We start from the raw sequence: 24,345 nt of genomic DNA, 5'->3' as shown, positions 1-24,345 counted from the left end.
TGTTTCGTTTCGTTCACTCTCTTTGTTGTTTTTTTGTCATTCAGTGTTCAGTTTATTTGATTAAATTTACTATGAACACTCATCATCAGACGAAGAGGAGGAGCATTACACATGGGCTAGCATCCCTGTAGAATGTTTTCGACATCTTGTAGTCCATGCCCCAACGAAATGTCTATTTATATTTGACATTTTAGTCATTTAGCAGATGCTCTTATCCAGAATGGCTTACAGTTAATGCATTCATCTTAAGATAGCTTGTTGAAGGGCCTCCTGAAGGGCACAGCGGTCTAGGGCACTGCATCGCAGTGCAAAAGGCTTCACTACAGACCCTGGCCGTGATCGGGCGGCACACAATTGGCCCAGCGTTGTTTTTGCACTCTAGCGACTCCTTGTGGCAGGCCGGGTGCCTGCAGGCTAACCTCGGTCGTCATTTGAACAGTGTTTCCTCCGACACATTGGTGCGGCTGGCGGGCGGGTGTTAAGAAGCGCGGTTTGGTGGGTCGTGTTTAGGAGGACGCACTTGACCTTCGCCTACCGAGCCAGTTGGAGAGTTGCAGCGATAAGACAATATAGATTTTTTTTAATAGATATCTAGTTGAGACAACCTCATTATCACAGCCAAATATACATTATATGAACATTCCATTTCAGCTAGACAATTGATATAGATTTTAATACACACCTAACATCAATGACAAAAAATCTGAGAACAGTTATATTTTACACACACATGAAGGTACCCACAAGCAATCATTTCTGGGGAAAAAACACAAATGTGAAAAATGGGTGGATATAACATTTTGGAAATAAACTTTTTCTGGGGTGGGCAGTGATTGTGTATGTGTTGTTGGGGGCAGTGTGTGTGTGGTATGGCTGAAGAAAAATGTGATTAATGTTTCCGCTTTTAAAGGATTAAACATCCTATGGCTCCCAGGGTTACGAATGATGATTCTAAACCTTCGGTCACACTTTGCCCATTGGTGCTGTTTAACGGTATTAGGTTTTTATGGTTCCTTAGAAAACCACTGCATATACAAAAGTATAGTTTTTGTTTAAGCAACTCTGGAACCAGTGCCATGAAAAAGTATTTGCCCTCTTTCTGATTTTCTCTATTTTTGCATATTTTTGATACTGATAGTCATCTCATCCAAAAAGTTGACTCAAGTTTTCCAAAAAGCAACTGGCTGATCATCAAGACTTTTGGAAGAATGTTCTATGGACAGATGAGTGGAAACTATAACTTTTTGGACTAAATGGGTCCCATTTTGCCTGGTGAAAACCAAACACTGCATTTCACAGTAAGAAGCTTATACCAACGGTCAAGCAAAATGGGACCCATGGTAGTGTGATGGTTTGGGGATGCTTTTTTAGGAGCAGTGGGTTAACTGCCGATTTCAGGGGCAGAACGACAGATTTTTACCTTGTCAGCTCGCAATTCGATCTTGCAGCCTTCCAGTTACTAGTCCAACGCTCGAAACACTAGGCTACCTGCCGCTTTGCTGCCTCAGGAGCTGGACGCCTTGCCTTTATAGAAGGAACTATGAATTTGGCTCTGTATCAGAGAATTCTACAGGAGAATGTTAGGCCATTCGTCACGCAGCAAGGCAAGGATCCAAAACACACAATCAAGTGCACATGAAATGGTTAAAAAAGCAACACATTTAAAGTTATGGTATGACCTAGTCAAAGTCCAGACCTAATCCCAACTGAGATGTTCTGGCAAGACTTGAAACGAGCAGTTCATGCTTGAAAACCAACAAATGCCGCTGAGTGAAAGCAGTTCTGCATGGAAGATTGGGCCAAAATTCCTCCACAGCGATGTGAGAGACTGATCAACGACTACAGGAAGCGTTTGGTTGGAGTCATTGCAGCTAAAGTTGGCACAACCAGTTATTCAGTGTAAGGGGGTCAATTACCTTTTCACACAGGGGCATTGGGTGTTTCATAACTTTGTTTATGAAATAAATGACATAAGGATGCAATTGTTGTGTTATTTTTTCACTCAGGTTCCCTTTATCTAATTTTAGGTTTTGGTTGAAGATCTGATATCATTCAGTATCAAAAATATGCAAAAGTAGAGAAAATTAGAATGGGGGCAAATATTTTTACACAGCACTGTACTTCTCTACCTAATAATTACATAGGTAGTATTACTTCAATGCCAGAGTGTGCAAAGCTGTCATCAAGACAAAGGGAGGCTACTTTGAAGAATACAAAATATAAAATCTATTTTGATTTGTTTAACACGTTTTCGGGTCCTACATGATTCCAAATGTGTTATTTCATAGTTTTGATGTCTTCACTATTATTGTACAATGTAGAACATAGTAAAATTAAAGAAAAACCCTTGAATGAGTAGGTGTGTTGTAATTGTTGGTACTGTAGGTGTTTTTATTTTGAAAAGTTGTCTCAAATAAACCTCAAGGATGGATAACGACAACCTTGGATGCCATTGTGTTTGTTTTCCTTTTGAATAGTGCCATACACGTTCAAAGGTTAATAAAGTTCTGGACATGATCACTGGCTGAAAGTAATACAAGCCATCGCAAGGTCAACAACAACAACCATGGGAAAGTTGTTGGTATTTGTTGAATGTGATGTCAGCAGAGAACCAAAGAGAATTGGATCAATGCGGAGTTTAAAGGTCCAGGTACTGTATATGTTAAATCAATTCTGCTCTGACTGCTGTTTTGCAGGGCAGTCATTGATACTTTGTCTTACAAGCAAACAGCAACCTTTTACCTTCGCTTCGTGACTACACAAAATTAGTCATGTAGCAGAGAGAAAGAGATTTGTCAAGATCAGTTTGTGATCCCATACTCTATAGCAGGTATTCCCAAACTGGGGTACGCCAAATAAAACATACAAAATATATAAACAAAACAACAAAAATATAAACAAAACATGCCAATTTGAAAAATAAGCCACAGGAGTTTTTTGAACGAGAATTATGACGACTGTCAAGTAGTAAGACATGTATAAAAGCAACAGATACCATTAATAAGAATGTGCTAAAAAGCGTCTTGTAAGGTGAGCTACCGAGTGGCTTGGACAGGCATGCCCCATACTATTGTGGAGGACTTAATATGACTGGGACAATGGATATGGCTGGGACAATGCTGGGGGAAAAGGCCAAAAGAACTATACAGACAATGCCCTCATCAAACAACACCGTTTCACGACGCATCAGTGACATGGCAGGAGATGTTTTGAAACAATTACTGCTTCGCATACAAGCCAGTGAATTCTATGCATTACAGCTGGATGAGTCAACAAACGTGGCGGGCCTGGCCCAGCTCCTGGTATATGTCCGTTACGTTTATGGGGGGTCAATTAAGGAAGACAAACTCTTCTGCAAACCGCAGGATACTTTGCGCTCAGAGTATCCTGCCTTGGCAATTCATGCTGTTAAGACTCTGATGCGCTTTGCAACCACATACCTATGTGAGAGTGGATTCTCGGCCCTCACTAGCATGAAAACTAAATACAGGCACAGACTGGTTGTGGAAAATGATTTAAGATTGAGACTCCCAATACAACCCAACATTGCAGAGTTACAGTGCCTTGCAAAAGTATTCACCCCCTTGGCGTTTTTCCGATTTTGTCATTTAAATAGATTTTTATTTGGATTTAATGTAATGGACACACAAAATAGTCCAAATTGGAGAAGGGAAATTTAAAAAATTACTTGTTTAAAAAAAAAAAAAAACGGAAAAGTGGTGCGTGCATATGTATTCACCCCCTTTGCTATGAAGCCCCTAAATAAGATCTGGTGCAACCAATTACCTTCAGAAGTCACATAATTAGTTAAATAAAGTTATAAAGTCCACCTTTGTGCAATCTAAGTGTCACATGATCTGTCACATGATCTCAGTATATATACATCTGTTCTGAAAGGCCCCAGAGTCTGCAACACCACTAAGCAAGGGGCACCACAAAGCAAGCGGCACTATGAAGACCAAGGAGCTCTCCAAACAGGTCAGGGACAAAGTTGTGGAGAAGTACAGATCAGGGTTGGGTTATAAAAAAATATCCCAAAACTTTGAACATCCCACGTAGCACCATTAAATCCATTATTACAATATGGAAAGAACATGGCACCACAACAAACCTGCCAAGAGAGGGCCGCCCACCAAAACTCATGGACCAGGCAAGGAGGGCATTAATCAGAGAGGCAACAAAGAGCGTAGATTGGAGTATATGTCCATAGGACCACTTTAAGCCTTACACTCCACAGAGCTGGGCTTTATGGAAGAGAGGCCAGAAAAAAATAAGCAAACATGTTTGGTGTTTGCCAAAAGGCATGTGGGAGACTCCCCAAACATATGGAAGAAGGTACTCTAGTCAGATGAGACTAAAATTGAGCATTTTGGCCATCAAGGAAAACGGTATGTCTGGCGCAAACCCAACACCTCTCATCACCCCGAGAACAATATCCCCACAGTGAAGCATGGTGGTGCCAGCATCATGCTGTGGGGATGTTTTTCATCGGCAGGGACTGGGAAACTGGTCAGAATTGACGGAATGATGGATGGCGCTAAATACAGGGAAAATCTTGAGGGAAACCTTTCAGTCTTCCAGAGATTTGAGACTGGGATGGAGGTTCACCTTCCAGCAGGACAATGACCCTAAGCACACTGCTAAAGCAATATTCGAGTGGTTTAAGGGGAAACATGTAAATGTCTTGGAATGGCCTAGTCAAAGCCCAGACCTCAATCCAATTGAGAATCTGTGGTATGACTTAAAGATTGCTGTACACCAGCGGAACCCATCCAACTTGAAGGAGCTGGAGCAGTTTTGCCTTGAAGAATGGGCAAAAATCCCAGTGGCTAAATGTGCCAAGCTTATAGAGAAATACCCCAAGAGACCTGCAGCTGTTATTGCTGCAAAAGGTGTCTCTACAAAGTATTGACTTTGGGGGGGTGAATAGTTATGCACGCTCAAGTTTTCAGTTTTTTTGTCTTATTTCTCATTTGTTTCACAATAAAAAATATTTTGCATCTTCAAAGTGGTAGACATGTTGTGTAAATCAAATGATACAAACCCCCCAAAAATTCCAGGGTGTAAGGCAACAAAATTTGAAAAATGCCAAGGGGGTGAATCATTTCGCAAGCCAATGTATGTGCATCCTTTCAAGCACACCATTCTCATTAACCTGTGGTGAGTTATTCACAATTTTCGATTAACAAATAACATTTTATATGTAAGATGGCAAAATAAATTATTATTATATTATTATTTGTGCCCTGGTCCTATAAGAGCTCTTTGTCACTTCCCACGAGCCGGGTTGTGTCAAAAACTCACACTCATTCTTATGTTTAATAAATGTATCGTATCGTGTGTGTGTGTGGCAGGCAACATTTGAGAGTGCGCTGACCCTGGTGCTAGAGGGGGTATGCAGCTGGAGGTTGAATGTTTGAAGGGGTACGGGACTATAAAACGTTTGGGAACCACTGCTCTGTATGAACAAATCTATCTGAAACACTGACCGTCCCAAAACCAAAACCAAAACTCATAACCTGGCACACAGCACTCCTGCTTTAAAGGTGTTTCTGTCCATGCCAAGGGAAATAATATTAAGTAGCATGACTGTGAAATCCACTCAGAATTTTTTAAATGAGCCCAATAAATTATTCATGTATTCTTAGTGGGGGAATTATTCAGAGGATCAGGACTCTGACTCCAACAGACTGTGTGTGTGTGTGTGTGTGTGTGTGTGTGTGTGTGTGTGTGTGTGTGTGTGTGTGTGTGTGTGTGTGTGTGTGTGTGTGTGTGTGTGTGTGTGTGTGTGTGTGTGTGTGTGTGTGTGTGTGTGTGTGTGTGTGTGTGTGTGTGTGTGTGTGTGTTGATAATTGCTTGATAGACGGCTGTTGTAGAGGGAAAAATACCTGACCTTCTGCAGAATGGAAGGTTGCGTTAGGTTCCTAATGAAGGTTTGTTCATTTAAAGATGACATGGATTTGTCTCCTGTTAAGTTTGCCTGCACTGCTTTGCATCCTAAAAGGTTGAAAGATTAAGGATTTATTGGAGCTCCTAATAGTCAATGATATGAGACATTTATCCAATAGCTACAGAGGTGCACATTATGAAAATGACCTGAGAAAGTACTGGGAAAGTCAGAAAGTGTTTGTTTTTTAATCTCTAGGCTATTATTTGTAGTGTTTCTATATTGGCTGAAACCAGGAACCAAATGTTCCAAGACAGATGACTCAATACTTTTAAACCAGTTTGAGCTAATGAGAACATGAGCTACAAAGTCGTTTTTTATTATGTGGCTATGTGTACTAAGCTATCAAACAACAACACTATTCAACATCAGACTTAGGATGAGTTTTTACAAAGCAACGGTTTCACCCTGGGATGGTAAGACACAGCGAAGTGGAGCAACTCCGTTTGAACCTCTTCTGCTGAGGTAGTCTCTCTTCTTCTCTTGTTTTTTTCCTACACAAATAATTCATTTGTTGTGAAAGCAGATGAATGTATAGTGACTCTTGCTTTTATGAGGCGAGGTGTCCTGCCCACTTTCTCTGCGGGGCGCAAGGAATGAAGCTCCTAAGAAAACAATCATGAAGGTACCACAGACTATATCCTGCTGTTATGGTAGTATGTTTTCCTCTGGTTCGACCCTCAAATGCAGGTGATGCAATGCATCTTCCTTTCTTGGAAAGTGAGACGTGAACTACAGTTGTGTGTAAGGAATAGATCTCAGGTTCTCATGGTCTTGTTTCTATGTTTGTTAAGATAGCCGACATCAAGTGGATAGGCATCAAAGTTATAGCTAGCTCTGTGAAGACCCACAGCCATTCTTTTGAATGGAAGCCCCAGTGCTGAAAGTTGCCCTAAAGGCATAAGGGCTGAGCTCCTCTTGAAAATTGCACTCAATTGGGCCCCATGGGAGATAGCTACAGCTTAATATAGTTTAAATTCTGCCTGACAAATTTTTCACGACTAATTATTTATTCATCTCCCATGTGGACAGACTATCATTTGGAGCTTTTAAACTGTGTGACACTGCTTGAGTCTTTGCTCTGTTCTTTTTCTGATATTTACCAGCAGAAATGATTGATTAAAAAAAGCAGGGTGAATAATTTGAGAAAAAACATGTGATTATGAGAGGCCACTTTCCTGGCAGAACAATGATCCCTGTGAAGTACCAGACTGTAATTGAGAATCCAGTAATAGATTATACTGAGCCGCCTCCATTCAGTATAAACTGTAGTATACTATAAATATATGATGCGGGAAAACGCGGACGGAATCACGGAATCTAGACATTTTGAACAATATATACGTCATTTTTTTACTTAGTTGAACATTAATTAATTGAGCTTATTAGAAAAGTAGTTATTCATTGCAGTAGTTTATAGTTTATTTCCTGCAACTTTCTGAAGAAGTAACAGCATGATGGGAATGTGCCTGTTTATGCTGTAGCCAGTTAGCTACAACACAAAGGCTTTCCCAAAAACCATCCCAGTTAAATGTTGCCTGCAAAGTAGGCCTACCTGGCAAAATGATATCATGATGATTTTTATTAATAGGGTGGGCCAACTCTGCCATCACATGTGCAATAGGCTACAGAAACACTGCTAGCCAAACACAACAGTCTCTGCACACTTTAATTAAAGTGGAAACTCTTTAGACTCTCCAAAAAAGTGGACCCCTGATGGGATTTAAGCATTGTTGTGGACTGAGAACATCCAAATTAGTTGAGCAAAAAAATGGATTGGGCTAAACGTAAAACAGATTTTATACGGCCCTTACCCGGAATTTAATAAAGTTGATAAATTGTTGTTCACCAAACCATAAAACGTTCCCTTTCGGCTTGTTCTAATGTAAAAACTTGACCTGCCCTTGCTCTAGTTCTTGTGAAGGTTTGATATCTTGAGCGAAGCACGTCACTTCTCCTAGTGATCACAGACTGTGAGTCTGACAGGCAGAAGGAGGTGGTGAACTTGTCAACGTTCTCAGCAAAGTTTCCTTTTCAGGAACAGGGTGTAGAAGACTTAAACATGACTATTGGGTCTGTTTCTATGAGCCCATGCAGTTATTTCTAGCAAATCTATTTAAAAAACTAACCAAAGTAATATGTTTGTTCACCTCTGATAAATTATCATTATAATATTACAGACTTCATTTATTTGATTGTAGGAAAGCCATTTAAACCACATAGTTGATTTATACATTTCATTATTTACAGTATAGTCTATTTACATAGTTTGTTGATACTCAAGTTGAGGAGTATACTATTACCTAAAATGTTTGATTACCAATGTAATTGTCAATGTACAATTCTGCCATGTATTGTTGTAGTGTTATACTATGTTTGGGTATAGTGCAGGTGTTCTAAATTGTTGATCTCCAAAAGGATACAGACAGACCCATTGAAGACATTTCTTGGCTGTCAGGCACTTAAACTTCTGACAGCATCTTTTGTGCTGCTCTGCTAGGCCTTCAGAGAAGCTGCTTGTTTATGTGTTTTAAACTTTGTTTTTGTCCTCGATCCTTTTCTCTCCAAAAATAAATATACCTCGTTTTGACAGCCACTTCTAAACTGACACTCCCTCAGCGGGCTCCCTCAGCTCCCTCAGCGTCACTTCAAAATGTGTGTATTTTCAGAATTTGATATTTTCGTTTTTAATGACTTGATCCATTTATATTGTAAATATTGAATCGATGTTGTTTCGGGTGAAATCTGATACTCTGTTTTGCCAGCTAATTATAAAAACAGCGCCGGAAGGCAGCCTAAACAGAACTTTGTACATTTTGTACATATATATTCTTTTTTATTCACTTTTTTTTGTCATTGAGTTGTTGATTGGATATGCAGTATCTGGTTGTTTTTACCCATGGAGTTGCAGGATTGATGGCAGGTTGACTCTGGTTTGGCTAGCTAGCTGGCTTTAAAAAATGCGCCTCAGCACCGGCTGCTTTTTGATCAATGAGACCAGACTTCCTTATGGACATCATCTGGCATGACCATTATCTGGCATCACTTGGCATCACCATCCTCAACCATCATCTAACTCAATTTAGGAGCCTGAGATCGCTGGTCTACTGAAGGAGTCCTGCTCTATCCGACACAAATGGGGCGGCAGGTAGCCTAGTGGTTAGAGTGTTGGACTAGTAACCGAAAGGTTGCAAGATCAAATCCCCGAGCTGACAAGGTAAAAATCTGTTGTTCTGCCCCTGAACAAGGCAGTTAACCCACTGTTCTTAGGCCGTCATTGAAAATAAGAATTTGTTCTTAACTGACTTGCCTAGTTAAATAAAATAAAAAATGGTGTCCTTTGTTGTGTTATACAGTGCATTTGGAAAGTATTCAGATTTGAAGAGAATGTGAGTTGTAAATGATGTAAGGACTTACCCTTACATACTACTCAATGTAAGGACCTTGTGTTAATGAAAATATGTTTGGGTGACTTTACCAACACAGACGCATCAAATAAAACTCAATGGCTTGTGAATGTACATTATCTCTTCCCCTGGAGGATTGGCACCTGCAGGAGGGAGGTTTGTCAGAGTAATGTAGCATAGCGTCGTGGTATTAAACTGCAGGATATGCAGTTTTTATTAAATCAACATTAAAGGCCATGCTGTCATTGTTTGTCTTTGAACCTGGACTTGTGCTGTATGTTAGTGGGTCTGTCCTGAGCTAGCCTGACTTGCCCACGTCCTAACTAAATAACTATTATATGCAAATCATTTGATTCATTTCCATTTGTTTGTATCTGTGCAATCTGTGGTTTGGAAAAGCAGGAAAAGCAGGAAAAGCTAAATTGACGAACAAGTATGGAAGAATTCTTGATTGTATCCTAACTTGCTAAGATTATTCATGCAAACATCTGAACTTCTGTGTAAGTTGTTCATCATGGGATATTTTCTAAGAACACATTAATTCTGTGCAACACAACAAGCATATTGTAATCACTGTGATTATTTTACCAAAGTTTACCGAGGGAAAAACACATTCATTTGATGAAAAGTGCATATATACAGTGCATTCGGACTCCTTGACTTTTTCCACATTTTGTTACGTTACCTTATTCTAAAATGGATGAAATACATGTTTTTCTACACACAATACCCCATAATGACAAAGCGAAAACAGTTTTTTAGAATTGTTTGCAAATATATTAACATTTTAAAAACAGAAATACCTTATTTACATAAGTATTCAGACCCTTTGCTATGAGACTCGAAATTGAGCTCAGGTGCATCCTGCTACCATTGTTCATCCTTGAGATGTTTCTACAACTTGATTGGAGTCCACCTGTGGTAAATTCAATTGATTGGAAGGCACATACACTGTCAACTGTGGGAACTTATACAGACAGCTATGTCATAGCAAAAACCAAGCCATGAGGTTGAAGGAATTGTCCATAGAGCTCTGAGACAGGATTGTGTCGAGGCACTGCTCTGGGGAAAGGTATCAAAACATTTCTGCAGCATTGAAGGTCCCAGAGAACACAGTGGCCTCCATGACTCTTAAAAGGAAGAAGTTTGGAACCACCAAGACTCTTCTTAGAGTTGGCCGCCCTGCCAAACTGAGCAATCGGGGGAGAAGGGCCTTGGTCAGGGAGATGACCAAGACACCGATGTTCACTCTGACAGAGCTCCAGATTTCCTCTGTGGAGGAAAAAAGTACTGAGTAAAGGGTCTGAATACTTATGTAAATGTAATATTTCAGTTTTTTATTAAAAACATTTTCTAAAAAACATTTTTTGTTTTGTCATTATGGGGTGTGTGTAGATTGATGTGGGAAAAGTAAAGACTTTCAGAGTGCACTGTACATACCACAGGAGGGAGGGACGGGGGGAGGATGGCTCATAACCAAGGCCCGGAACGGAGCAAATGGAATGGCACCAAACACCTGGAAACCATGTGTTTGATGTATTTGATACCATTCCACTCCAGCCATTACCACGAGCCCGTTCTCCCCAATTAAGGTGCCACCAACCTCCTGTGATGCGTAGTGTAGCATTCACACTAAGATATGGGCTAGGCTTACTGTAAATTGTATTTTGGCTGAGTATGGACATTCCAAATGTTGTCACTAAGCAAGATTAAAGTCACTAAAAAGAGAGTGAATAATTCCGATCAAATTTTCCTAAAACGAAACAACTTGTTTTAAACAGGGTAAATGTCTAAATACAATTACAGGCACCACAATTGCAGGCACCATAGTTGCTTCCCTTGGGCATATACTATTAAAACAACACAGGGTTTTACAAACATCTAAACTTTTCACAGTAGCTCCACAAAGATCCAAAAAGATCCAAAAAGGATAAAAAGAAAGGGAAAACGTTCACTCCCACCCCTACTTATAATGCTCCAAAAATATAATGTTTTATATACAGTTGAAGTCGGAAGTTTACATACACTTAGGTTGGAGTCATTGAAACTCGTTTTTCAATCAATCCACAAATGTCTTGTTAACAAACTGTAGTTTTGGCAAGTCAGTTAGGACATCTACTTTGTGCATGACACAAGTCATTTTTCCAACAATTGTTTACAGACAGATTATTTCACTTATAATTCACTGTATCACAATTCCAGTGGGTCAGAAGTTTACATACACTGAGTTGACTGTGCCTTTAAACAGCTTGGAAAATTCCAGAAAATGATGTCATGGCTTTAGAAGCTTCTGATAGGCTAATTGACATCATTTGAGTCAATTGGAGGTGTACCTGTTGGATGTATTTCAAGGCCTACCTTGAAACTCACTGCCTCTTTGCTTGACATCATGGGAAAATCCAAAGAAATCAGCCAAGACCTCAGAATTTTTTTTCCCAAATGCCTGAAGGTACCACGTTCATCTGTACAAACAATAGTGCGCAAGTATAAACACCATGGGACCACGCAGCCGTCATACCGCTTAGGAAGGAGACACGTTCTGTCTCCTAGAGATGAACGTACTTTGGTGCGAAAAGCACAAATCAATCCCAGAACAACAGCAAAGGACCTTGTGAAGATGCTGGAGGAAACAGGTACAAAAGTATCTATATCCACAGTAAAACGAGTCCTATATCGACATAACCTGCAGCATACCACCCTGCATACCACTGCTGGCTTGCTTCTGAAGCTAAGCAGGGTTGGTCCTGGTCAGTCCCTGGATGGGAGACCAGGTGCTGCTGGAAGTGGTGTTGGAGGGCCAGTAGGAGGCACTCTTTCCTCTGGTCTAAACAAAGATCCCAATGCCCCAGGGCAGTGATTGGGGACACTGCTCTGTGTAGGGTGCCGTCTTTCGGATGGGACGTTAAACGGGTGTCCTGACTCTCTGAGGTCATTAAAGATCCCATGGCACTTATCGTAAGAGTAGGGGTGTTAACCCCGGTGTCCTGGCTAAATTCCCAATCTGGCCCTCAACCATCACGGTCACCTAATAATCCCCAGTTTACAATTGGCTCATTCATCCCCCTCCTCTCCCCTGTAACTATTCCCCAGGTTGTTGCTGCAAATGAGAACGTGTTCTCAGTCAACTTACCTGGTAAAATAACGGTAAAAAAAAAAAAAATAACCTGAAAGGCCGCTCAGCAAGGAAGAAGCCACTGCTCCAAAACCGCCATAAAAATTCCAGACTACGGTTTGCATCTGCACATGGGGACAAAGATTGTACTTTCTGGAGAAATGTCCTCTGGTCTGATGAAACAAAAATAGAACTGTTTGGCCATAATGACCATCATTATGTTTGGATGAAAAAGGGTGACGCTTGCAAGCCGAAGAACACCATCCCAACCGTGAAGCACGGGGGTGGCAGCATCATGTTGTGGGGGTGCTTCGCTGCAGGAGGCACTGGTGCACTTCACAAAATAGATGGCATCATGAGGAAAATAAAATAATGTGGATATATTGAAGCAACATCTCAAGACATTAGTCAGGAAGTTAAAGCTTCCAAATGGACAATGACCCCAAGCATACTTCCAAAGTTGTGGCAAAATGGCTTAAGGACAACAAAGTCAAGGTATTTGAGTGGCCACCACAAAGCCCTGACCTCAATCCTATCGAACATTTGTGGGCAGAACTGAAAAAGCATGTGCGAGCAAGGAGGCCTACAAACCTGACTCAGTTACACCAGCTCTGTCAGGAGGAACGGGCCAAAATTCACCCAACATATTGTGGGAAGCTTGTGGAAGGCCACCGGAAACGTTTGACCCAAGTTAAACAATTTAAAGGCAATGCTACCAAATATTAATTGAGTGTATGTAAACTTCTGACCCACTGGGAATGTGATGAAAGAAACAAAAGCTGAAATAAATAATTCTCTTTACTATTATTCTGACATTTCACATTCTTAAAATAAAGTGGTGATCCTAACTGACCGAAGACAGGGGATTTTTACTAGGATTAAATGTCAGGAATTGTGAAAAACTGAGTTTAAATGTATTTGGCTAAGGTGTATGTAAACTTCCAACTTCAACTGTACATATTGGCACCATCTTACAGATCACATTCACACTTCTCCTGAAGTTGCATTGCATGCACGCCACTGACATTCTCACCATAAAACCATGCCAGTGAATTATCAAATCGGCAGGATAAAAAAAACATATGATGCATTGCTGTTGGGCCAGCCTTCGTTATAGTAGTCCTAGGGTCAGCCTTTATTTAACTAGGCAAGTCAGTTAAGAAAAAATTCATATTGACAATGATGGCCTACCCTGGCCAATGCTGGGCCAAATGTGTGCCACCCTATGGTACTCTCAATCACAGCCAGATGTGATACAGCCTGTAGTGACACCTATTGCACTGAGATGCAGTGCCTTAGACCGCTGTGCCACTCGGTAGCTTAGGGAGGGCTTGGGTTTTAAAAATATGAAACAGAAAACAAACAATTGTTACAGGAAAATAACTTCTAATACGAGGTTCGCCGCTATTCTCCGAGGTTCTCATCTCTTGTTTCATGATGGGCATGGACACATGTAGCCTACATCATCATGGAGGGGGTTTTACGCACGTCCAAAGCATGGCAAAAATAATGTAGGCCTGCCTACAATACATTGACTAAAAGGGATTTATAACTCACTGTTTTGCTCCTCTCAAACTTGATCTTTTAATAAACTTTTGTTGATTAAGATTTATTTCCAAGCGGTCTCTCGAGCCAAACACTTTATCAATGGTCTTGACTAGCCGACTTGATTGCATTGGGCAGGAAAAAAAGAAAATGGCATACAATGAGAGGAGGGCATGCTTGGTTTGTAATCAAATAAAACGAAATGGGGGGAAAAAACATGAACGTTTTATGTTTTTAAATAGGAAGTATACAGGCACCAAAAGCACACCTTGTTCTATGAGCATATGGGCAGTGTGCATCACAGCTGGATAGGCTGCGTTTCCGCCATCAAAATTCATGCCATAGCCAACTGGGTTAACACTAAAACCAGCTTTTGTTTGGTCTTAAATATCCCTGCCAGCGCTGCCTGAAATTAGCACTTTGGACTATCTTTTTATGGACACGCCTCAAATATTTCCACTCCTCCCATCTGAACGCAAGCAAGATAAATAACCGAACCTGGCCTTGTGGCTGGAAAATGCCAGTGCGCCAGTTTTTACATGACGATATTGCAAACTAACTTGAGTTTGACACTAGCGCCACCTTAACACCGGCCAAAAATAGAGCCCTCAGGGTAACACATTCAAATGTGCACCACGGCAACAAAAAAACATTAGGCTGGGCTGGATTTAAAAACAAACTGTCACTGCAAAAAATATCACATTGTTTCTTCCCAGAAATGTATTTTTAAATGTGAGAGTGGCTTTGATATTCTAACAATTATTAAAAACAAATCAGTCACATTCTGTTAACATCACGGAATGTCAATGGCCTTAATTTCAGCCTAACAAATTTGTATCACCAACCCAAAACACACAGGCAGTGAATAGTAAACGTGCAAGAAATATGGGGTGGCAGGTTGCTGGTTTGAATCCCAGAGACGACCAGGTGAAAATTCTGTTGTTGTGCCCTTGAGCAAGGCATGAACCCCTTATTGCTCCGGATAAGAGCGTCTGCTAAATGACTAAAATGTCAAATAGATTCTAATGAGAACTCATGTTAGGTTGCCACCAGTTAGGTAGATATCACTGAATGAAGTCTTCAGCTAAGTGCCATAAATCAACACTTAGATTGAAGCTAACAACTCATACATTTTCAAACATCATAAAGTTGACAAAAAGGACAGCTAATATCAGCAGTGGAACTTCTTGATATTGTGACAGTCAGAGTTGGACACCTACTTTGCTGCTCACCACTGAACATGACACATAACATATTAGAGAGATTCCTGGCAAGGTGTGCTGCCTGTTTACTGTTGAGGGGTGAGAAACGATCCGTTGAACCACCCCTGAATAATTTTGCAACACGGCAAACAAACAAGTCATTCTGTGGGACACAAAAGGCCAACATTAAATCCGGTCTGAATTCACTCAAAAACCAACTGTAGTCATATTGTTTCTTCACATACAAATTCACCTTTTCATACATTTTAAGTGTTACTTTTTACCCTCAGGTAACACATTCAAATGTGAGATAAATGTGAGAGTGGGGTTTTGATGAAGGCTTTGATATTCTAACACCTACAGTGCATTCGGAATGTATTCAGGCCCCTTGACTTTTTCCACATTTTGTTACGTTACAGCCTTCTTCTAAAATTGATTAAATCGTTTTTTCCCACATGTCAATCTACACACAATACCCAATAATGACAAATCAAAAACAGGTTTGTAGAAATGTTAAACAATTTATTAAAAATAAGAAACTGAAATATAACATTTACATAAGTATTCAGACCCTTTACTCAGTACTTTGTTGAAACACCTTTGGCAGCGATTACAGCCTCAAGTCTTCTTGGGTATGATGCTACAAGCTTTGCACACCTGTATTTAGGGAGTTTCTCCCATTCTTTTCTGCAGATCCTCTCAAGCTCTGTCAGGTTGGATGGGGAGCGTTGCTGCACAGATATTTTCAGGTCTCTCAAGAGATGTTCGATCGGGTTCAAGTCCGGACTCTGGGTGGGCCACTCAAGGACATTCAGAGACTTGTCCCGAAGCCACTCCTGCGTTGTCTTGGCGGTGTGCTTAGGATCGTTGTCCTGGCTGTGTGCTTAGGATCGTTGTCCTGTTGGAAGGTAAACCTTTGCCCAAGTCTGAGGTCCTGAGCACTCTGGAGCAGGTTTTCATCAAGGAACTCTGTACTTTGCTCTGTTCATCTTTGCCTCGATCTTGACGAGTCTCCCAGTCCCTGCTGCTGAAAAACATCCCCACAGCATGATGCTGCCACCACCATGCTTCACCGCAGGGATGGTATTGGCCAGGTGATGAGCGGTACCAGATTTCCTCCAGACGTGATGCTTGGTATTTAGGCCAAAGAGTTCAATCTTGGTTTGAAGATTCTTTAGGTGCCTTTTGGCAAACTTCAAGCAGGCTGTCATGTGTGTTTTACTGAGGAGTGGCTTCCGTTTGGACACTACCAGAAAGGCCTAATTAGTGGAGTGCTGCAGAGATGGTTGTCCTTCCGGAAGGTTCTCTCATCTCCACAGAGGAACTCTAGAGCTCTGTCAGAGTGACCATTGGGTTCTTGGTCACCTCCCTGACCAAGGCCCTTCTCCCCCGATTGCTCAGTTTGGCCAGGCGGCCAGCTGTAGGAAGAGTCTTGGTGGTTCCAAACTTCTTCCATTTAAGAATGATGGAGGCCACTGTGTTTTTAGAGACCTTCAATGCTGCATATTGTGCCTCGACACAATCCTGTCTCAGCTGTCTATATAAGGTCCCACAGTTGACAGTAGATCTCTGTGTGCCTTTCCAAATCACGTCCAATCAATTGAATTTACCACAGGTGGACTCCAATCAAGTTGTAGAAACATCTCAAGGATGATCAATAGAAACAGGATACATCTGAGCTCAATTTCGAGTCTCATAGCAAAGGGTATTTCTGTTTTTTCTTTTTGATACATTTGCAATAAAAAAAAAAAACTGTTTTCGCTTTGTCATTACGGTGTATTGTGTGTAGTTTGCTGAGGATTTTTTTTTGAATAAGGCTGTAACGTAGCAAAATGTGGAAAAAGTCAAGGGGTCTGAATACTTTCCAAAGGCACTGTACATATTTCAACATGGAAGCCATGCAATTACTTAGAACAATGTGGACTGCAAACAGGTTCAGGTTAACATATTTAGCAAAGATGGGATAGGTCTACATTTTGTTATTTTTATTCTATAAGCTGTCTAACAAACTATAATGGACTAACATTGGAATCGGAGTTGATTCAATACATAAAAGACCGTAAACATACACCTTGAAGCAACCGCATATTTAGCCATGGAGCACGTCCTGATTGGCCAGTGAGGTTCCAAGCTTCGACACACCGACAACTTGTTTATTCATCAAGACCCAGCCCTTTCTCCCTACTGCCAGCAACTGTTCCGATAATTGTGCTTGTGAAAATAGCAAAAATATTTCCGACACACCCCCGAACCTATAACGCTACTGCCCAGCGCGTAGCTTGACCATTGTGTTAGGTTTGTTAAATTAGAGCCCTCATTGTATATCATGTCTGCTTTAATAAGTCTGGTTTTGGGGTGGCGCTCTGTCAGAGCATGGGGGGGTTGTGGTGGGTTTGATTTGGTGGGGGATCCGTGTGTGTTCTGCCCTCTACCTGTTCTGTCTGTTATCTGTAGAATCATAAAAAATGGCACATTTCTATAATGGAGGAATAGTAGTGAGGTAAGGTTGCTCTGTGATATATTTGTATAGCTGCAGACTATCAGGTTAGATACGATTTACAGTAGATTATTTTCTTGTATTGCAATAAGCAAATAATGGTTCGCCGAGACATTGCTTTCTGCTTTAGTGATTATAATAGATGTTGAGTAGCCCTGTGGGATATAATAAATGAACCCTGTCTGTGTGATTTAATTACAAACTGATTCTAGACTGCTTTGAAAAAAATATGAAATATACTTTGTACTGATATATATGTGAAGAATTATGAAAAATACTTTGTACTGATATATATGTAAAGAATTATGAAAAATACTTTGTACTGATATACAGTATATGTAAAAAATTATGAAAAATACTTTGTACTGATACATATGTAAGAAATTGTGAAAATAAAGAAAAACCCTTGAATGAGTAGGTGTGTCCAAACTTTTGACTGGTACTGTATATGTATTTTTTGCACATTTTCTAAATTATATATGAGCCTCTTGCTGGGATCATAAAAATGGATCCACAGGGAATGGATCCACAGGGAAAGACAATAGAGGGAAACCTTGGGTGTTAACCATGAAGCACCAACTCTAAAGAAAACATTCACGGTATATTTTGACAAGACTAAAGCAATGGTGGGGTGAACATGTGAGGATGGTAAAAGTATACCACCAACACAATAGTCTCGTTAAAGACAGTCTAGCATAGACCAAATACATCTTTGTGTCTTCTGTCATGGGAAAGACCGCTTAACTTTACCGGCTCTCATAAGCCCACAATGTCTTCATGTTGATGACCAAATCAAGAATATTACTTTGAACCAATGATCTTTTTTTATCCTCGTTTTAGGTACAAAAGCTGAGTTGGTGAGATGTCCGCCGAATCACATGCAGTGCATTGGCTCCAAAATGTGCATCCACTTCAATAAACTTTGCGATGGAGCGACAGATTGTGAGGACGGATATGACGAAGGAGTACACTGCCGAGGTGAGTGTGTAGTTGAACGAAACGATGTTGAATATAATAATAAACGACATTCATCAATCTGACCTCATTATCATGTGAATAAATGCAGCAGGCCCTGCACATTTCTGGAGGATCTAGCCTTACATCACCTCTCAGTGGGACTATAATGAACATGTGTCTATTTTGCGCCGTCATGCAATTATTAAGAGACCAGATACAAATAGCTACAGTAATCCTGGCGACCAATGTTCTAGCGTTCATGTTACGCTCGATGAGGAAAATGGGTAAGGAGTCAGGCGCAGAGAGCAAAGGATACGGGGAACAAAACCACACTTTAATGTCCAACCAGAAAATACAACTGGTAACGTCAAAACATATGACGTAAAATCCACTTCACTATAGTACACACTGGCAATAATCCGGACAGTGGAAAAAAACACATCAAAACACGAAACACCTCATACAAAACAGATGACAAACCCGCACAAACAGAAGCGGGCTAAACAAACTTAAATAACACACCCTAACAACCAAACAATGAACAGGTGAAAACAATTAGACACAACCAAACGAAAAGGGAAAAAGGGATCGGTGGCAGCTAGTAGACCGGCGACGACGACCGCCGAGCGCCACCCGAACAGGAAGGGGAGCCACCTTCGGTAATGTTCGTTAAGGTTCATTTATTGTGTCATGTAGGGATGTCAAGGTGGAACCCAAGCACAGACTATGTTTAGTGTAAGTTATATTTACCAATATACCTACTAATTACTCTGTAAAACGAGGAGTGCATTCACTCAATTCAACTAATAGGATTTATTAGTCACAAAATAATGAACACTCAAACAATTCCAGTGTACATGAAATACATGATACATTACAAAGTAAATGACTATCAGCTACGTAAGACTTAACGTGGTTACATATATCTTCAATTCAAAAGAATCTCCAAGAGAAAACACTACGTGTGTGATACACAGAGGAGGTTACTAACAAGTTCTCAAAGTATGAACGAATTCACTGACTTTGAAAATATTCAGGCAGAAACTCACGCCCAGCCTGAATTAACATTTCTTTGCACTTTGCTAGTTAAAACAATAGGCAGGAAATTATACCAAGATTCTAATCTAGTCAGCTACATTAAAATGATAAGAGCACACGTGTCGCTCCTCTTTTCACTATCTGCCTTCAGCGTAACACAGTGTCCCTGTAACAATACATCCAGAGCACTTACCGTACAATAGAATATATCAAAATTCATAGCTCTTTATGAACTCTTGAAACAATCCAAACATGACAATTTATTCTGAACAGAATTATAAATGTAACATGTAAAGTGTCGGTCCCATGTTTCATAAGCTGAAATAAATATCCCAGAAATGTTCCATATACAAACAAAAAGCTTATTTCTCTCAAATTTTGTGCACAAAATTGTTTACACCTCTGTTAGTGAGCATTTCTCCTTTTCCAATATAATCCATCCACAATTAAGAAGGAAAGAAATTGCACAAATCAACTTTTAACAAGGCACACCTGTTCATTGAATGTATTCCAGGTGACAACCTCATGAAGCTGGCTGAGAGAATGCCAAGAGTGTGCATATCTGTCATCAAGGCAGGTGTGGCATATCAAGAAGCTGCTTAAAAGCATGATCATTACACAGGTGCAGCTTGTGCTGGAGACAATACAAGGCACTCTAGAATGTGCAGTTTTGTCACACAACACAGTGCCACAGATGTGTCAAGTTTTGAGGGAGCGTGCAATTGGCATGCTGACTGCAGGAACATCCACCAGAGCTGTTGCCAGAGAATGTAATATTAATTTCTCTACCAAAAGCTGCCTCTCCAACATCGTATTATAGAATTTGGCAGTACGTCCAACTGGCCTCACAACCGCAGACCATGTGTAACCATGCCAGCCCGTCTTCTTCATCTGCGGGATCGTCTGAGACTGGACAGCTGATGAAACTGTGGGTTTGCACAACCAAAGAATTTCTGCAAAAACTGTCAGAAACCATCTCAGGGAAGCTAATCTGCGTGCTCGTCGTCCTCACTAGGGTCTTGACCTGACTTCAGTGGGCAAATGCTCACCTTCAATGGCCACTGGCACACTGGAGAAGTGTGCACTTCACGGATTAATCGTGGATTCAACGGTACTGGGCAGATGGCAGACAGCGTGTATGGCATTGTGTGATGTCAACGTTGTGAACAGAGTGCCCCATGGTGGCGGTGGGGTTATGGTATGGGAAGGCATAAGCTACGGACAATGAACACAAATGCATTTCATCGATGGCAATTTGAATGCAGAGAGATTCTGTGACGAGATCCTGAGGCCCATTGTCATGCAATTCATCCGCCTCCATCACCTCATGTTTCAGCATGATAATGCACAGCGCGAAATCGCAAAGATCTCTATACAATTCCTGGAAACCCGAAAATGTCCCAGTTCTTCCATGGCCTGCATACTCACCAGACATGTCATCTATTGAGCATGTTTGGGATGCTTTGGATCGACGTGTACGACAGCGTGTTCCAGTTCCCGCCAATATCCAGCAACTGCACACAGCCATTGAAGAGGAGTGGGACAACATTCCACAGGCCACAATCAACAGCCTGATCATCAACACCTTAATTGGGGAGGACGGGCTCATAGTAATGGCTGGAACGGAATAAATGGAATGGTAGCGAACATTCCTTTGACACCCTTCCATTGACTCCATTCCAGCCATTATTATGAGCCGTCTTCCTCTCAGCAGCCTCCTGTGGAGTCATCATGCTGGGTCTCAGTGCCTGCAAGTCACTAGTCAAGAGTATCACCTTCTCAAATGTTTACACTACAATTTCCCCACTGTGGACACTCTGCATTGTAGAAAACAATCAGAGGAACCAGAGAAAGATGTGGAGAGAGGTGATTAGACCTTAAAAAAAATAACAGCATTGAGTCCATGTAATAGTTACCACCCAGATGGTTGCCAGGACACGGTTGAGACTCAAGAAGATGGCCGCCGTCTGCTTGGCCTGCATGAACGTCTTGTCCACGGTCATTAGAGACTTGGTGCTCTCCTCGTAGAAGGTATCCTCCCACCAGGGTGTGACGTCAGTCTCCAGGAGGACCGGCTGTCCCATCGTGGAGTCCTCCATCTCCTCCATCAGAACGCGTGTGACTCAGCTGGACAGGTCAGGCCCCATCATTGTAGTCCGTTTCACAGTTGATGACACATCACTGTTTGTGAAAAACTTGGAAAGCATTCCAAATAGCAATACAATGAAAGTACACACATTAACATGATATCATACTCTGCGATGTATGACAAATACAGATGACGAAATAAATGTCTCAGGACAACAATAATAAGTTGTGAATAAAGTTTCACTATCATTAATATGAAAACTAGCCAAGAAAGTTATTCCATCAACTACCTGATCGGAACAGAGGATGAATTAGTTGCCTAATAGTAAACTGGCAATTTTGAGGGGGTCCTGGGTGGCACTGCGGTCAAAAGCACTGCACCACAGTGCTGATGCACCAATACAGCCTGAGGTTCAATCATTTACATTTTACATTTACATTTAAGTCATTTAGCAGACGCTCTTATCCAGAGCGACTTACAAATTGGTGCATTCACCTTATGATATCCAGTGGAACAACCACTTTACAATACTGCATCTAACTCTTTTAAGGGGGGGGGGGGGTTAGAAGGATTACTTTATCCTATCCTAGGTATTCCTTAAAGAGGTGGGGTTTCAGGTGTCTCCGGAAGGTGGTGATTGACTCCGCTGAACTGGCGTCGTGAGGGAGTTTGTTCCACCATTGGGGTGCCAGAGCAGCGAACAGTTTTGACTGGGCTGAGCGGGAACTGTACTTCCTCAGAGGTAGGGAGGCGAGCAGGCCAGAGGTGGATGAACGCAGTGCCCTTGTTTGGGTGTAGGGCCTGATCAGAGCCTGAAGGTACGGAGGTGCCGTTCCCCTCACAGCTCCGTAGGCAAGCACCATGGTCTTGTAGCGGATGCGAGCTTCAACTGGAAGCCAGTGGAGAGAGCGGAGGAGCGGGGTGACGTGAGAGAACTTGGGAAGGTTGAACACCAGACGGGCTGCGGCGTTCTGGATGAGTTGTAGGGGTTTAATGGCACAGGCAGGGAGCCCAGCCAACAGCGAGTTGCAGTAATCCAGACGGGAGATGACAAGTGCCTGGATTAGGACCTGCGCCGCTTCCTGTGTGAGGCAGGGTCGTACTCTGCGAATGTTGTAGAGCATGAACCTACAGGAACGGGTCACCGCCTTGATGTTAGTTGAGAACGACAGGGTGTTGTCCAGGATCACGCCAAGGTTCTTAGCACTCTGGGAGGAGGACACAATGGAGTTGTCAACCGTGATGGCGAGATCATGGAACGGGCAGTCCTTCCCCGGGAGGAAGAGCAGCTCCGTCTTGCCGAGGTTCAGCTTGAGGTGGTGATCCGTCATCCACACTGATATGTCTGCCAGACATGCAGAGATGCGATTCGCCACCTGGTTATCAGAAGGGGGAAAGGAGAAGATTAATTGTGTGTCGTCTGCATAGCAATGATAGGAGAGACCATGTGAGGATATGACAGAGCCAAGTGACTTGGTGTATAGCGAGAATAGGAGAGGGCCTAGAACAGAGCCCTGGGGGACACCAGTGGTGAGAGCACGTGGTGCGGAGACAGATTCTCGCCACGCCACCTGGTAGGAGCGACCTGTCAGGTAGGACGCAATCCAAGCGTGGGCCGCGCCGGAGATGCCCAACTCGGAGAGGGTGGAGAGAAGGATCTGATGGTTCACAGTATCAAAGGCAGCCGATAGGTCTAGAAGGATGAGAGCAGAGGAGAGAGAGTTAGCTTTAGCAGTGCGGAGCGCCTCCGTGACACAGAGAAGAGCAGTCTCAGTTGAATGACTAGTCTTGAAACCTGACTGATTTGGATCAAGAAGGTCATTCTGAGAGAGATAGCAGGAGAGCTGGCCAAGGACGGCACGTTCAAGAGTTTTGGAGAGAAAAGAAAGAAGGGATACTGGTCTGTAGTTGTTGACATCGGAGGGATCGAGTGTAGGTTTTTTCAGAAGGGGTGCAACTCTCGCTCTCTTGAAGACGGAAGGGACGTAGCCAGCGGTCAAGGATGAGTTGATGAGCGAGGTGAGGTAAGGGAGAAGGTCTCCGGAAATGGTCTGGAGAAGAGAGGAGGGGATAGTGTCAAGCGGGCAGGTTGTTGGGCGGCCGGCCGTCACAAGACGCGAGATTTCATCTGGAGAGAGAGGGGAGAAAGAGGTCAAAGCACAGGGTAGGGCAGTGTGAGCAGAACCAGCGGTGTCGTTTGACTTAGCAAACGAGGATCGGATGTCGTCGACCTTCTTTCCAAAATGGTTGACGAAGTCATCCGCAGAGAGGGAGGAGGGGGGGGAGGGGGAGGAGGATTCAGGAGGGAGGAGAAGGTGGCAAAGAGCTTCCTAGGGTTAGAGGCAGATGCTTGGAATTTAGAGTGGTAGAAAGTGGCTTTAGCAGCAGAGACAGAAGAGGAGAATGTAGAGAGGAGGGAGTGAAAGGATGCCAGGTCCGCAGGGAGGCGAGTTTTCCTCAATTTCCGCTCGGCTGCCCGGAGCCCTGTTCTGTGAGCTCGCAATGAGTCGTCGAGCCACGGAGCAGGAGGGGAGGACCGAGCCGGCCTGGA

General features: G+C 42.2%; 1 protein-coding gene across 1 annotated transcript in view; it reads left to right on the top strand.

The window, feature by feature from the left end:
- LOC139566155 (low-density lipoprotein receptor-related protein 1B-like) overlaps positions 1–24,345 on the top strand; it is a 207,199-nt gene that overhangs the window by 24,171 nt on the left and 158,683 nt on the right. The window contains exon 2 of the mRNA XM_071387119.1: positions 18,551–18,688. Within this exon, the coding sequence (XP_071243220.1) occupies positions 18,551–18,688 (138 nt within the window). The remainder of the gene's footprint in view (positions 1–18,550; positions 18,689–24,345) is intronic.

This window comes from Salvelinus alpinus, chromosome 38 (assembly GCF_045679555.1).
Source record: "Salvelinus alpinus chromosome 38, SLU_Salpinus.1, whole genome shotgun sequence".
NCBI classification, from domain to species: Eukaryota; Metazoa; Chordata; class Actinopteri; order Salmoniformes; family Salmonidae; genus Salvelinus; species Salvelinus alpinus.
The sequence above is the reverse complement of the archived record's forward strand: the minus strand, read 5'-3'. Positions and strand labels throughout refer to the sequence as shown.